General features: G+C 42.9%; 1 protein-coding gene across 1 annotated transcript; it reads left to right on the top strand.

Annotated features, from left to right (window-relative positions):
- The first annotated feature begins 7,988 nt into the window (after positions 1–7,988).
- Positions 7,989–9,326, top strand: LOC143619755 (uncharacterized). Its single transcript, XM_077091612.1, has one exon. The coding sequence runs from the start codon at positions 7,989–7,991 to the stop codon at positions 9,324–9,326; it is 1,338 nt and encodes a 445-aa protein (XP_076947727.1).
- Positions 9,327–13,761: the final 4,435 nt, after the last annotated feature.

The following is a 13,761-nucleotide window of genomic DNA, read 5'->3' as shown; positions in this document are numbered from 1 at the left end:
AGCGGGAGTTTTTTTATATCTCCGCTCGCGTCATCCCCCTTGCGATGACGTTTAAGAATGGGAGAGCACTCCACGCCCTTCACGCCCTCAACCACCAGGAGGCGGAATGGTTCGCCAAGATCTCCCGGATCCAGACTTCGGTGTACCGCTTTGCGGAGTCCGGGATGGTGATGCTCGGGATGAGCCGGGTGTGGAAAGAGGCGTCACAGATTCCCATCGTCCTCGAATACGGTTTGAACTCTGTCCCTTACGGTATGCTCTGTCTTCTTTGTTGATATAGGTTTTTCTTCTAACTGTTTCTTTTTTTATTTCAGAGGGGAATGACTTGCAGTCGCTCCTGCATCCGCGGGAGGCTGATGGTCCCGCTCGGATGGGTACTCGTGCTCTTGATGAGAACGAATTGCCCATCCTGGAGCAAACGAGGGATCGGTTTGTGGAGGTGTACCCGCCAGGCCACCCAATTCTGAGCGCCACGCGGCCAGGTAAGGAGTTATTCAACCCTCGACCTCTCAATGCTGAAACCTCTGCTGGAATTCCTCTAATTCTGTCATCTTCTGATGAGGAATCCGCAGACGGTCCTTTCTTCACGCGGAAGAAGAAGGCTGCTGGCGGAAAGGGCAAGGTGAAGGTTACCTCCGCCGATCAGGGGAACCGGTCAAACTCGGAGACCGAGAGCGAGGAGGCGGCGGGGAACCCAGGTGGTGTTGAGACCACTGCTCCGGAGGCTGAGACGACTGTCACCTCTGAGCAGCCCAGGACGACGACGGTGACCGGTATGAAGAGGCCGGCTCCATCGGGTTCGTCCCCGCCTGTTCGCACCTTTAGGCTCAAGAAAACCCGTAAGTATAATCTTCCTTTAGTACTTAGATAAGTTAACTTTTCAACGTGGCAGATAATAAGTTAAAGTTTTGTTTCCTCTTTCGTGATTGTGCGGGTAAGACCGTCACTTGCACTTAGTAGGATGGCTAAACTTTACCTATATCTGACCTGCGTGGAAGTTTTCCTCATCCTTTCCTTTGAAATTTTCTAAGTGTTTTGAATAAGTTAACCTTTCGACGCGCGGTTGCCAATAGGTCAATGTTCAGTTTCCTTTATCATGATTGTGCGGGTAGGACCGTCACTTTCATTTATTGGGATGACCAAACTTCACCTATAGCTGACCTGCGTGAAGGTTTTCCTTAGAAATTTTTACCGTTTTATGTGTTTATGCGGGTTTTGCCGCCTTCCACACGCAACGACTTCTTCCCATATTTATGCGGTGAATACCGGCATAGCAGCGTGGGAAGTTCATAAGTATAAAGGTAAGGCTATCAACACAATGTGAAAGGAGAATCATTTCCATTAGAAGTGGCTCTAGGCCTTTTCTATACAAATTTGGAATTGATCTACATGTAACATTTGCGTAATTGAGCTCCGTTCCATGTTCTTGGGATAGGAGTGCCATCGAGCCTTTCGAGCCGGTATGCGCCTTTTCCCAAAACTTCTTTGATAATGTATGGTCCTTCCCAGACTGGTGCCAGTTTTCCTGGGCGCTCTTGGTTTGAAGCCTCGTTGTTACGCAATATGTAGTCTCCTACATTGAAGTTGCAGAGTTTTACCCGCGTGTTGTAGTACTTTTGCATTTGTCGCTTGTAGTTTTCTTCACGCGCTGCGGCTAAGTCTCTGCGTTCCTCGGTTAGCATAAGGTCTAACCGTCTTTCCGCATCATTGTCTTCTGGCTGAATTAAGACCCTTGGTGAGGGCAAACCAATTTCGACTGGGACCATGGCTTCAGTGCCATAAGTGAGGCTGAACGGGGTTTCTCCCGTACTGGCCTTTTTCAGCGTTCTGTTTGCCCAAAGGACGTGTGGAACTTCGTCTACCCAGCCGGATCTGTGTTCCAGGAGTCTTTTCTTTATGCCTTCGACGATGCTTTTATTTGCTCTTTCCACCTCACCGTTACCTTGCGGGTGTGCCACTGAGGTAAAGGTGTGGGTGATTTGAAGTTCTTCTAGCCACTTTTGTAGCTTCTTGTCAGCAAAGTTGGTGCCGTTATTGCTCACCAAAGTCTGTGGAAGTCCAAAACGACAAATAATAAAATCCCAAATAAATTTTTTAATATGTTTTGCGGTTGTTTGGGCTAAGGGTTTTGCTTCTATCCACTTGGTGAAGTAGTCGATGGCTACCACTAGGAACTGAACGTTTCCTGCTGCTGTAGGAAATGGGCCTGTCACATCGATGGCCCACTTCTGAAATGGCCATGAAGAGGTGACTGGAACAAGTTCATTCTTCGGGCGATGCGTGTTGGGTGCGTAGAGCTGGCAAGACCTACACTTTCTGATGTATGCCAGCGCATCCGTATGCATCCCCGGCCAAAAGTATCCCGCGTTGTTTAGCTTAGCTACAACAGCGCGTGGACCTGCGTGTACTCCACAGATGCCTTCGTGTACTTCCCTTAGGAGGTAGTCAGCATCCTGGTTGTCCACGCATCTTAAGAGTGGGCCAAGGAAGTTACGTCTGTAAAGGATGTCATCGTTGAGTTGATAGTTTAATGCTTTACAACGTATTTTTCTTGCCTGTGTTTTTGACTCTGGTAGTATACCCGCTGCAAGGTAATTTATTATTGGTGTCATCCACGTTTCTGTACCGGTTTGGATGACACAAATTTCCTTGTGCGGGACTGATGGTGCTTCAAGGAGTTCAATGCGGATGTCCTTTCCCAAATGGGTGAAGGCTAATGATGCAAGCTTGCTTAACGCATCCGCAGATTTGTTTTCGCTACGCTTGACGTGTATGACTTTACAATCATTAAAATCGCGCATAAGGGTTTTTGCTTGTGCAAGGTACAGAGCCATTGTGTCGTTCACGGTCGTGTACGTTCCGTTTATCTGATTGGCTACTAACATGGAATCTACGTGGGCTTCCAAGTTTTTCACTCCCATTTTACGCGCAATTCTCAGCCCTGCCAAGAATGCTTCGTACTCGGCTTCGTTATTCGTACTTGGAAAGTCCAGTCGAATAGCGTAAGTGTATTCTTGGCCTGCTGGGTTGGTTAATTTCAACCATGCGCCTGAACCCTCGTTGCTGGCTGCTCCATCGGTGTAGAGTCGCCAGACATCATTGATGTCCTGTGCTGGGGAGGGTTGAGCCTCCTCCTGGCACTCTTTCTCCCGCGAAGCGGGGATTTCTGCAATAAAGTCGGCCAGGACCTGGCCTTTCATAGCTGGTCTTGGCTTGTACTTTATCGCATATTCCCCCAACTCAATTGCCCATTTGGCTAGACGTCCCGATAATTCGGGTTTGCCTAGAACGTTTGCGAGTTTGAAGTTGGTGAGAATGGTGATTGGGTGACCCTGGAAATATCGTCTCAGTCTGCGTGAAGCTTGTACAAGTGCTAAGACTAATTTTTCCAAGGTGGAGTACCGGGTTTCTACGTCTGTTAGGACACGGCTAACATAGTAAATAGGCATCTGGATACCTTTCCGCTCTACTAGCAGGACTGCCCCGGTTGCTCTATCTGTGGCAGAAAGGTATATGATTAATTCCTCCCCCGCTTCTGGTGCTGTGAGCGTTGGGAGTTCAATCAAGCATGACCGAATTTCCTGAAAAGCTGCTTCCGCTTCTGGTGTCCAGCGGAAGTGCGTTTTCTTTAAACAGTTTCTCAATGTTGACACGAATGGGAACGACCTATCCGCATGGTTTGACAAAAAGCGGTTAAGTGCGACTAGGCGTTCATTCAGTGTCTGAGCTTGCTTGATGGTAGTAGGTGATTCTATTTTGATAATGGCTTCAACCTTTTCAGGGTTCGCTCTGAAGCCATCTTTAGTAACAATGACTCCCAAGAACTTCCCTTCTTCCATCCCAAAGGAACACTTGCTCGGGTTGAGCTTCATGTTTATCTTTCTGAGCGTGTTGAAAGTTTCTTCGATGTCTTTCAACATCGCTTCTGGCTCAGGGCTTTTGATGACCAAATCATCCATGTAGACTTCCAAGTTTCTCCCAATTTGGGCATGAAACTCTTTGTCCATCAGGCGTTGGTATGTGGACCTTGCATTCTTAAGTCCGAATGGCATCACATTTGATAACAAAATGTGCCATCGGGCGTCCGAAATGCGGTTTTGTCCTGATCATCTACAGCCATGTGGATTTGATGGTACCCCTTATATGCGTCAAGGAAGCATTTAAGGCGAAACGGTGCTAATGAATCCACTTTGAGGTCAACTCCGGGTAACGGGTAACAATCTTTGAGGCATGCTTTGTTTAAATCTTTGAAATCTATACACATGCGCCATTGTTTGTTAGCCTTCGGTACCATAACGGGATTTGCAACCCATGTTTGATATCTACTAACGCATACGATGCCCGCGTCAAGGAGTTCCTTGACTTGGGTTCTACACGCGTTAGCCTGTTCCGCCCCCATTACTCTGCGCTTTTGTATGACTGGCGTAAAAGTCGGGTCACACTTGAGCTTATGCTCTGCTTTACTTCGAGGTACACCAGTCATGTCAGCTGGTGTCCATGCGAAGATGTCAGCGTTTCTTTGTAATAAGCGTTTGAGTAAGGTGCGCGTAGGATCAGCGATTGTTGGGCCAATTGTAACAGCCTGGTCAGGGTATCTGCCATTGAGGGCCCATTTTTCTGGTTCGGTAATGGTTGGTTTAGCCATCTTTGGTTTGGGTTTAGATGAGACGGATGCGATGCATACCTGGGGGATACCGGTGATCATCGCTACACCCTGAGCAGTTGGCCATCCCATCATGCCGTGGACTGAAGATACCACGGCGTTGAATCTTGCCATCCCGTCTCTCCCGAAGAGAATGTCGTATGTGTGATGTGGCTTCCTCATTACGACGAAGTCCACGTCTTCTGTGCGGGAGTATTTCCCGTCCGTGAGAATGACGGGGAAAGATAGGATACCCAGGGGGGTGTTTGTACTGCCGTCGAACCCTTCCATTGAGGCGTAAGCCGTTTCCAGGCGTTCTTTGTCTTCGTCGTCTAGCTTGTCGAAGAACTGCCTGTACATAACCGTTGACGAGGCGCCGTTGTCCGCGAGAGTGCGGGAAGTTATGTAATGCCCCAGCTGGCTTTTGATGACGATGGGGCCTTCCTTGCTGGGTCCTCCTGGCACTCGCGGGAAGCGTACCTCAGCTTCCTTCCATTCGCATGGTTCTGTCGTTCGTCTTTTTCTTCCTCTGATGTTGCCATGAACCATGTGGATGCTGATGTCAACGGGCTTTCGTCCATTGCCTTTATACCGGTTATCATTCCTTCCTCCATTCTTGATTGATGCCACAAGGTGTGCAAGTCTTCCATCCTTGACGAATGTTTCAACAACATCCTTCAAGGATGTACACTCCTCTGTACTGTGACCCTTTGTCCCGTGGAAGTCACAGAATTTGCTCTGATCCGCATTAGGTCGTTGTCGGATCATTGGAGCTTTTGGCCATGGCAGTTTTTCGGTGGCAAATATCTCCGTGACGCTTTTGGTGAGTGGCGTCCACCGGTGTTTTCGGCTTGAAGGGTGCGTGTTATCCCTTCCGCCAACAAGAGGGCGAGAGCTGGATGAGGTGTCAAAGTTTACCCTTGACTGCCAAATACCTAGCTTCCTCTTCTTGTTCTGCCGGGCGATCCGAACATTGTTTTCTCTGGTCCTCTGCGTGTAGAGATGTGTACTTTGGGGAAGATCCCTACCCAGTTGCTTCTCCGTCTCGGCAAAGCGCTTGGCCGCCGTCATGATGGCATCCCATGTGGATGGCATTCCGTCCTTACCCGTCAACGTGCGGATAAGCTCCGGGTATTCGGCGCCCTGGATGAAAGCGGCGCGAACAAGATCTTCACTTATGTTGCCCAGACTCAGCTTTTTGGAGTTGAAGCGAGTGATGAAGTCTAGTAAAGATTCATCTTCCTCTCTCATGCAGTTGAGGATCGTCCACTGTTCTTCAGTATATTTTCTCTGTTGACTGAAGTGTTGGCTGAACTTTTGTTGAAAGTCCGCCCAATCATAGATGTGGTGGACCGGTAAACGATCAAACCACGCCCTGGCCGCTCCAACCAGCGTCATTTGGAACATATAACACCACGTGGGTTCCGTCCAGTTACTGACGGTTGCCCCCGCTATGAATCTGTTCAAGTGATCGTCTGGGTCGGATAGACCATCATAAGTACCGATGTTGGACATCTGTTTGGCACTTCTCGGGGCGATTGCTTCCGCGATGTCCCTTGCAAACTTGGACTTTCCCGCATTTGCGGCAGTTGGTCTAAAGGTTTTGGAGAAGTCACGTGGGTTTCCTCCCGCGTTCCTTGGTTTGAAGGTTTCTCCAAAATTCCTTCTTGGTTGGAAGTCCGTTTCCTTAGGCTTCCCTTTCGCCCTATGGCGAGGGTTTGCGTCGGTGTCAGATTCCTCCCGATCATTGTCCGAGTACTCGCACTCACTATTCATGTTGAGCTGTTGTCGAGTATTTCCGAATTCGTCAGCCTGTTGGAGTGAACGCAAGCGTTCATCCAACTCAGCTTGGAACTCTTTCTGACGTGCTTCGGCCCACGCCTTAACTTGATCGAGTGTTTGGCGAGGGAGCCTCGCCTGTTTCTCCAACTGGGCATCAGTGAAATATTGTTTACTGCACTTGCCCCGGCTTGGGTAACCGGGGTAGTGTTCGTAAAATTTGTATAACCGCCGGTGTTCCCCCCAGTAGCTGGGGTTGTGGTTACCGGGGTTTCTTGGTCACTTACTGGCCTTGGGACCGGAGTAACGTTAACCATTTCTTCTGAAATTTTGAAAAAACTGAGAATTAGTTCTAGCTTTTATGCACGGATGGCGCCAATGAAGAAACACTAATGTACCCCGGGCAAATTACGGATAATCTGGGGGTTGAGTAATGTTTCCCACGAGGGTTAGGTCCGGCAAAGAAGGATGTTCTTCAGATGACCTGCAAAACCGACACCGTGAGCTCGTCACTGAGAAGGGGGGGTTCCTCCTTGTGACCACCCTCCGGCGTGAGAATCAGACTAGATTGCTCTGAATATAAGTGTATATTGAGAGAAATAGCTAGTGAAGGTAAAATACCAGATGATCATACCGTTCCAAGGTGTTGGAGTATTTATAGCCGAAGGTAGGTTTCCAAGCAGGTACAGCCAGCTGTATAATATTCCTGTTCTACTAACTATGTGCTACGCACATGCCATGCTGGTTGGTGGGTAGGCAGCGGCTGATAGTGACAAGGCCGGCTGTGTACTGTTCCCTTTCCACCAACTGCAGGCTATGTGCGTGCCGCGACAAGGGTTGGTGACTAGGCAGCGGCTAATAGTGACAAACAGTACTAAAGCATGCTCCCCGTACTGTTTGTCGGTGAGATGTCACCTTGTGATTGGTTCATGGGCTGCTTTGGTCAGATCTTGTCTATTTTGTCCATACCTTGGCAGGTATAGTACAAAAGATTTTCCAGAAGCATACAGACTGACTCATTTGGGCGGGAGTATTTTCGCCTTGCTCATTCCTTCAGGTGACACTGAATTATTGAGTGCCTTGTGCGTGTAGCCTTGCTATTAGTGCGGGTAGCCTTCCCTGATGGCTTGTATCCGCAGCTGCGGGGACAGGCGGGATACTTCACCATTGGGAGGCTTTCCCTGCGGGAACAGCTGGCGTACTGCGCGTAAGGTCTTTATCTCTGAGCATGGTGGGTCCTGCGGAACCAGTTGGTCCTTGCGCAAACGTCCCTCTTCAAGGTGAGTCTTGCGGGTCCAACTGGGCTCTGCTGGGACCTACCTCTTCAGTAATTTATAACGCAACCCGAATCAACCGTTTTTTTACTATTAATACATGATAGTTAAATCTGAAAATTTTCATTCCTTATGTCCAGTTGAAGTTATTTAGTTATTGTGATTTGAAAGTTTCTTTTATTTTTCACTTTGTCCTTTTCATGAGCTAATTATTTGTTGGGAATTTGTTATTTTGAAACACAGCACTGACTGCATATCTTCCATGATCACTTGATCAGAGCTTCCATTAAGCCATGTCCTTTCTTCGCAAGCCACACTGTAATTACACTGTCCTTCGCCATTATCACAGACAAAGACCTCACAAACCCACCAAATCCCTCCTTCGCAAACCAATCCCTTTCATCGCCGACCTCAAAGACATTCGAAACCCAGATGAACTTCTCTCTGTATTCCATCATCACTGCGAAACTGGCGGTTTTAAACACGACTACCCTTCATACTCCTCCCTCATCTACAAGCTTGCCCGTAAAAAGAACTTTGTAGCAGTCGAAACCCTTCTTCAACAACTCCAGCTTTACAACGTTAAATGCAAAGAAGCTTTGTTCATTGGGTTGATGCAGCATTACGGGAAGTCGGGTTATGTCGATAAAGCGATTGAATTGTTTCGGAGAATGCCGTCGTTTGATTGCTACCGTTCGTTGCAGTCGTTGAATGCAATTCTCAATACTTTGCTTGAGAATGGGAGGTTTGATGATGCAGATGAGATGTTTAAGAGCTGCTCGAAGATGGGCTTTCGACCTAATGCGGTGTCGTTTAATATCATGATTAAAGGATGGCTTGGAAAGGGAGAGTGGGAGGGTGCACGCAAGGTGTTTGATAAAATGCTTGAGAGAGAGGTTGAACCCACTGTTGTAACTTACAATTGTCAAGTAGGATTTTGGAGTAAGAAAGGCGAGTTTACCAAGGCTAAGCGGTTGTTTGATGAGATGATTAGCAAAGGGAAGAAACCGAATGCTGTATCGTATGCTTTGTTAATGGAGACGTTGTGTTCAACGGGTAAGTTTAAGGAAGCCAAAAAGATGATGTTTGATATGGAGTATCAAGGCTGTAAACCGCGGCTTGTAAATTATGGAGTTTTAATGAATGATCTTGCGAAAAGGGGAAATTTTGATGAAGCTAGAAGTTTGCTTCTTGAATTAAAGAAAAGGCGAATTAAGCCGGATGTTGTAATGTATAATATACTGATTAATCATCTGTGCAAAGAAAGTAAAGTTGAAGAAGCATACAAGATATTAGTTGAGATGCAGGTTAATGGTTTTGAGCCAAATGCAGCCACATATAGAATGATAGTTGATGGTTATTGTAACAATGGGAAATTTGATGAGGGCTTGAAGGTTCTAAATGCAATGCTAACCAGTAGGCATTGTGCGCTGTTGGAAACCTTTTGTTGTTTAATTATTGGTTTGGTTAATAATGGGAAGATGGATGATGCTTGCTTTGTTATGGGGGAGATGATGAAAAGACGAATGAGCCCTGATTTGTCGTCATGGGAAGCATTGGTCACCGGCACTTGTGGCGGGGATAGAAGTGGTAGTTTGCTTGTGTCTGAGGCGGTCGTGTCAAGTGTATAGGTCTATTTATTTTGTGTAATTTTACATAACAATTAAATGCACACAAAAAAATGAACAAGTTTTTATTTTTGCGTTCATTAAGAAAATAAACTTGTTCATACTTCTTTTTTTAATGTTTGTTTGCTAATATGCTAACAAACACAAAGGGACATGGCATCAACAATTTAGGGTGTAAGCAAGTCAAGTCGCTTGTGAGCTACTTGAGATTGGCTCGCTATAATCGCTTGAATCGAATCAAGGTTAAATGAGCAGCTTGAGCTAGAGCCTAAAAATAAGCGTGCCCGAGCTTTACTTATAGGCTCGAGTAGACTTGCAAGCTTAAAGGAGCCTATAATTTATGTGATTTTATTGTATATATTAAACTAGTTTTAGAGCCCTTGTTATACACGGGATAATTCAATTTATAAAATTATAAGTAAAACAAATAATTACATAGCGTATATGAAAAAAAATGTATTACATCTATGCTTGTATCTATACAATGTATACATAGATTGATTTTATTTATATCACAAAATGATTTTTTTAAATGAACTTAATAAAAAAAGGACAATTGGTTTTTATTGGTCCCAACTATTTCATTTTTGTCGGCGCTGGTCCCAACTTTCATTTTGGCTGGCAACGGTCCCAACTTTCACATACGTTTCTTCCACCAGTCCGCAACTAACGGAGTACTAACTCCGTTATGTCGTTGCTGACGTGTCCATCCTACTTGTCAAATACATATGACATGGCAGCCTACGTGGATATTAGTTTTTATATAACAATTTTACATTCATAATCAAAATCCCCAATTATCTCCTCCACCAACTCTGGAGACGGTTCTTTCCCGGCAACCAGAGAAAGAGATCGCTAGCCATCCTTCAAGATCGCAACTCATCCGCAGTTCATATCAGAGGCTTATTCACAACCTTCTCACCGTTAACCGTTAGTCCGGACTGAAGGACGGCGACACCGGATTTGAACGCCGATGCGGCAAAGGACGGCGACACCGGATTTGAACGCCGATGTAGCGGAGGAAGTTGAACGACGACGATGATGACGATCAAACAGTGTAATTGACTCGATGATTCAATTAGGGTTCTTGAGATAAATTGGGGATTTTTATTTGTGCGTGCCTTTGGAGTCAAACCCCCCAATTTATCATATATGAATCGGGTCCTTGAATCGTAACACGGGGGTGGGTCGCCGAAAAAACGGGACGAGGCGATTGGATACGAACTGAGATGAATAACGAATATGGGGAGACGGCTCGAGCAGATTCAAAACTCCGCAAGCATGATGGTGGCCGGAAATGGTGAACGTGACGGTGGCCGATGCGGCGTTGGGCGGTGGTGATAGGGGTGGCGGGAGTGGCGGTGGGACGATGGTGTGGGGAGGTGGGTTTGAGTTTGATGGCGGCGGTGGGTGGGAGGTCGGAGTCCGGTAGGGATTTCTGATTCTCCGGTCTTTGACAACTCAGATGGCTGCCATGGTGGCTGCCACGCAACGTTTTTTTGACAAGTAGGATGGACACGTCAGCAATGACATAACGGAGTTAGTACTCCGTTAGTCCCGGACTGGTGGAAGAAACGTATGTGAAAGTTGGGACCGTTGCCAGCCAAAATGAAAGTTGGGACCAGCGCTGACAAAAATAAAATAGTTGGGACCAATAAAAACCAATTTTCCTAAAAAAATGCCCGTGCAAAATCGTACCCGATAATGCTTGTTTCTATTGAAAAATTCATTCTCGGTGTCATATATGTATAATTGAAAGAATTTTGGTTATGAACAAATTTCGAAAATAAGACTTCTACGATAGTAATTCTAACCACTCATCCTAAATACAAAAGAGGCGTTATCTTTATTGATATATTTATCAATTTACCACTCATCAAAGGAAAGTAGGATATTAAATTGTAGTAATGGATGTTCTTCAATAACTATATTTTTCTGAGCTACACTATATAAAAGATTTTGATAACTTTCAGAAGGCTTCTCGACTTTGTCATAATGACAACATAAAAAATAGCATGTTAACCCATTCAATTTTATGAATATTTTGTTTCATTTGAGCATAGTTTTGCATGACATGCTTCCCATACAACGTTCTGATCACCATTGAAGGAAAAATTAATGTTTACATAAATATTTCAAATTTGATAAAAGTTAGAAGCATTGATAGGCATGGGGGTGGCATGTCGAAAGTGTTCGCAATCTTTTTTTAAATTTTAATACTTTAGGTCAAAATAGTCAATTTGTCAAATCATGAACCTTTTGATTATTTCAAAAAATACCCTTAAAAATAAACTTGAAACCCGAATCATGTTTAAAATTCTAACTTTTATACTTTTGACATTTTAAAGGTAACACTTTGAACCCATAACAAATTTGACAATAAATCTATTTTGCATTTTCAAACTTTTAAGAATACTCAAAATTTACATTTTTGACACGTAACAAATTTTGACTTAAATGTAGTTAACTTGTACCCAACAATCTATTTACCAACTTTTGACCCATAAAATCAAATTTAACTTCCACAAAAAAACCCGAAACAATTTTCATTTGAGAAACATGATTTGTTGTTGATTTTTGGAATTCACCAAGTATTTTGAAATATATAGTAAAATAATATGTTAATATTTATATTTATAAAAATATATAGATATTATATAAATATAGTGTAAAAGGAAAGTGAATAATTATTGATTTATTACATATATTAGGGTATATTAGTTTTGGAGGGAAAAAATTAACCAAAACATGCCAAGTGTCTCCATTTATTTTACTTTATTAGAATAGGTAGATATGTATTTATATAAGATTATGATAACAGTAACTAATTAATATGTAATATCTTACATCTTATCTTACAATGATAATAAAAGAAAGGAAAATTGGAAATAAATAATCATACCTTTTGTGTATTGGTCAATAATAATCTCACCTTTAAAAATCAATACCAATGGTTCCACCTTTTAACTATTTTTGTCTCACTGGTCCTCTGTTAAAAAATACTTAACGTCGTTATGTTTTTTCCCTAGTTTCAAACCGATGTTTTAGGGCTTTTGATTGGAAGAACGATAAGAGTCGACTGATGTAAAACTTATTTCGAAACGGTGATTCAAATGGCTTGATTTTTGTTAATTGGAAATTCAAGCACCCGAATTGAAACATTGTTTCGTCGTTTGGATCACCATTTCGAGATAAGTTTTACATCGGTCAACTCGTATCGTTCTTTCGATCAAAAGCCCTAAAACATCGGTTTGAAACTAGGGAAAAAACATAACGACGTTAAATATTTTTTAACGGAGGACCAGTGAAACAAAAATAGTTAAAAGGTGGGACCATTGCTAGTGATTTTTAAAGATGGGATTATTATCGGCCAATACACAAAAGGCGGGATTATTTATTTCCAATTTTCCTAAAAGAAAATGTTGAAGCTTAGGTTTCAAGCCTACATTTTTCTAATTTTTAATCTCACATCTCATTCATTCTAGCTATCCATAGGCCATGGGCTAAAACCATTTTGTCAATTGGATTATAACATAGTGTAGATTTATTTATTATTAAGTTAAGTGTCATTTTAATACTTGAGGTTTAACCAACTACGCAACTTTGGTACATTTTTTAAATTTCTTACAATCAATACCTAATGTTTCCAAAATCATGTTATTTTATTACAAAAGTGGTTCAGTATAAACGAACGGAACTAATTTGTTATAAAAAGTAGTTCAGTTTGTTTATTTTTGCTAAAAAAAGTAGTTCGGTTATTTTATTTTCGTTAAAGAAGATGATTCTGTTTGTTTGTTTTTTTAAAAGTAGTTCGGCTCATTTACTTTTGTTAAAAAATGTACGGTTCGTTTATTCTTTTGTTAAAAAAATGGTTTGTTTATTTTGTTTGTTAAAAAATGTTGTTCGGTTCGTTTATTTTTGTTAAAATGTACGGTTCATTTATTCTTTTGTTAAAAAACTGGTAAGGTTCGTTCAGTTTTTGCTAAAAAAAGTGGCTCGGTTCATTTATTTGTTTTTTTAAGCAGTACGATTCGTTTATTTTTGTTAAAAAAATGTGGTTCGGTTCGTTTATTTTGTTAAAAAAGTAGTCTGGTTTTTGTATTTTTGTTAAAACACTGGTTTAGGTCGTTTACTTTTGGTAAAAAAAGTAGTTTACTTTATTTATTTTTGTTAAAAAAGTAGTTCGATTTGTTTAGTTTGGTTAATAAAGAGTAGTTCGATTCATTTGTTTTTTACTACAGGGTTAAGTAAATGAGAAATAAAAATATTACTATTTTACTTAACTTAACAGAAAAAATAAACTGGGTTAACGAAAAGTACTAAAATAGCATGATTTTAGAAACGTGGGTGTTGATCTGAAAGAAATTTGAAAAAGTACTAAAGTTGCGCAGTTAGTCAAACCTCAAGTATGAAAATAACACTTAACTCTTCATTATTT

Source organism: Bidens hawaiensis, unplaced genomic scaffold (assembly GCF_021521415.1).
Source record: "Bidens hawaiensis isolate Kalapana, Puna unplaced genomic scaffold, B.hawaiensis_p1.1 tig00002507_1, whole genome shotgun sequence".
Lineage (NCBI taxonomy): Eukaryota > Viridiplantae > Streptophyta > Magnoliopsida > Asterales > Asteraceae > Bidens > Bidens hawaiensis.
This window is presented reverse-complemented; position numbering and strand designations above follow the sequence as displayed.

Bases quoted from the DNA above. Each gene is read 5' to 3' on its own strand.
- LOC143619755 (XM_077091612.1), top strand. From the start codon at position 7,989: ATGTCCTTTCTTCGCAAGCCACACTGTAATTACACTGTCCTTCGCCAT.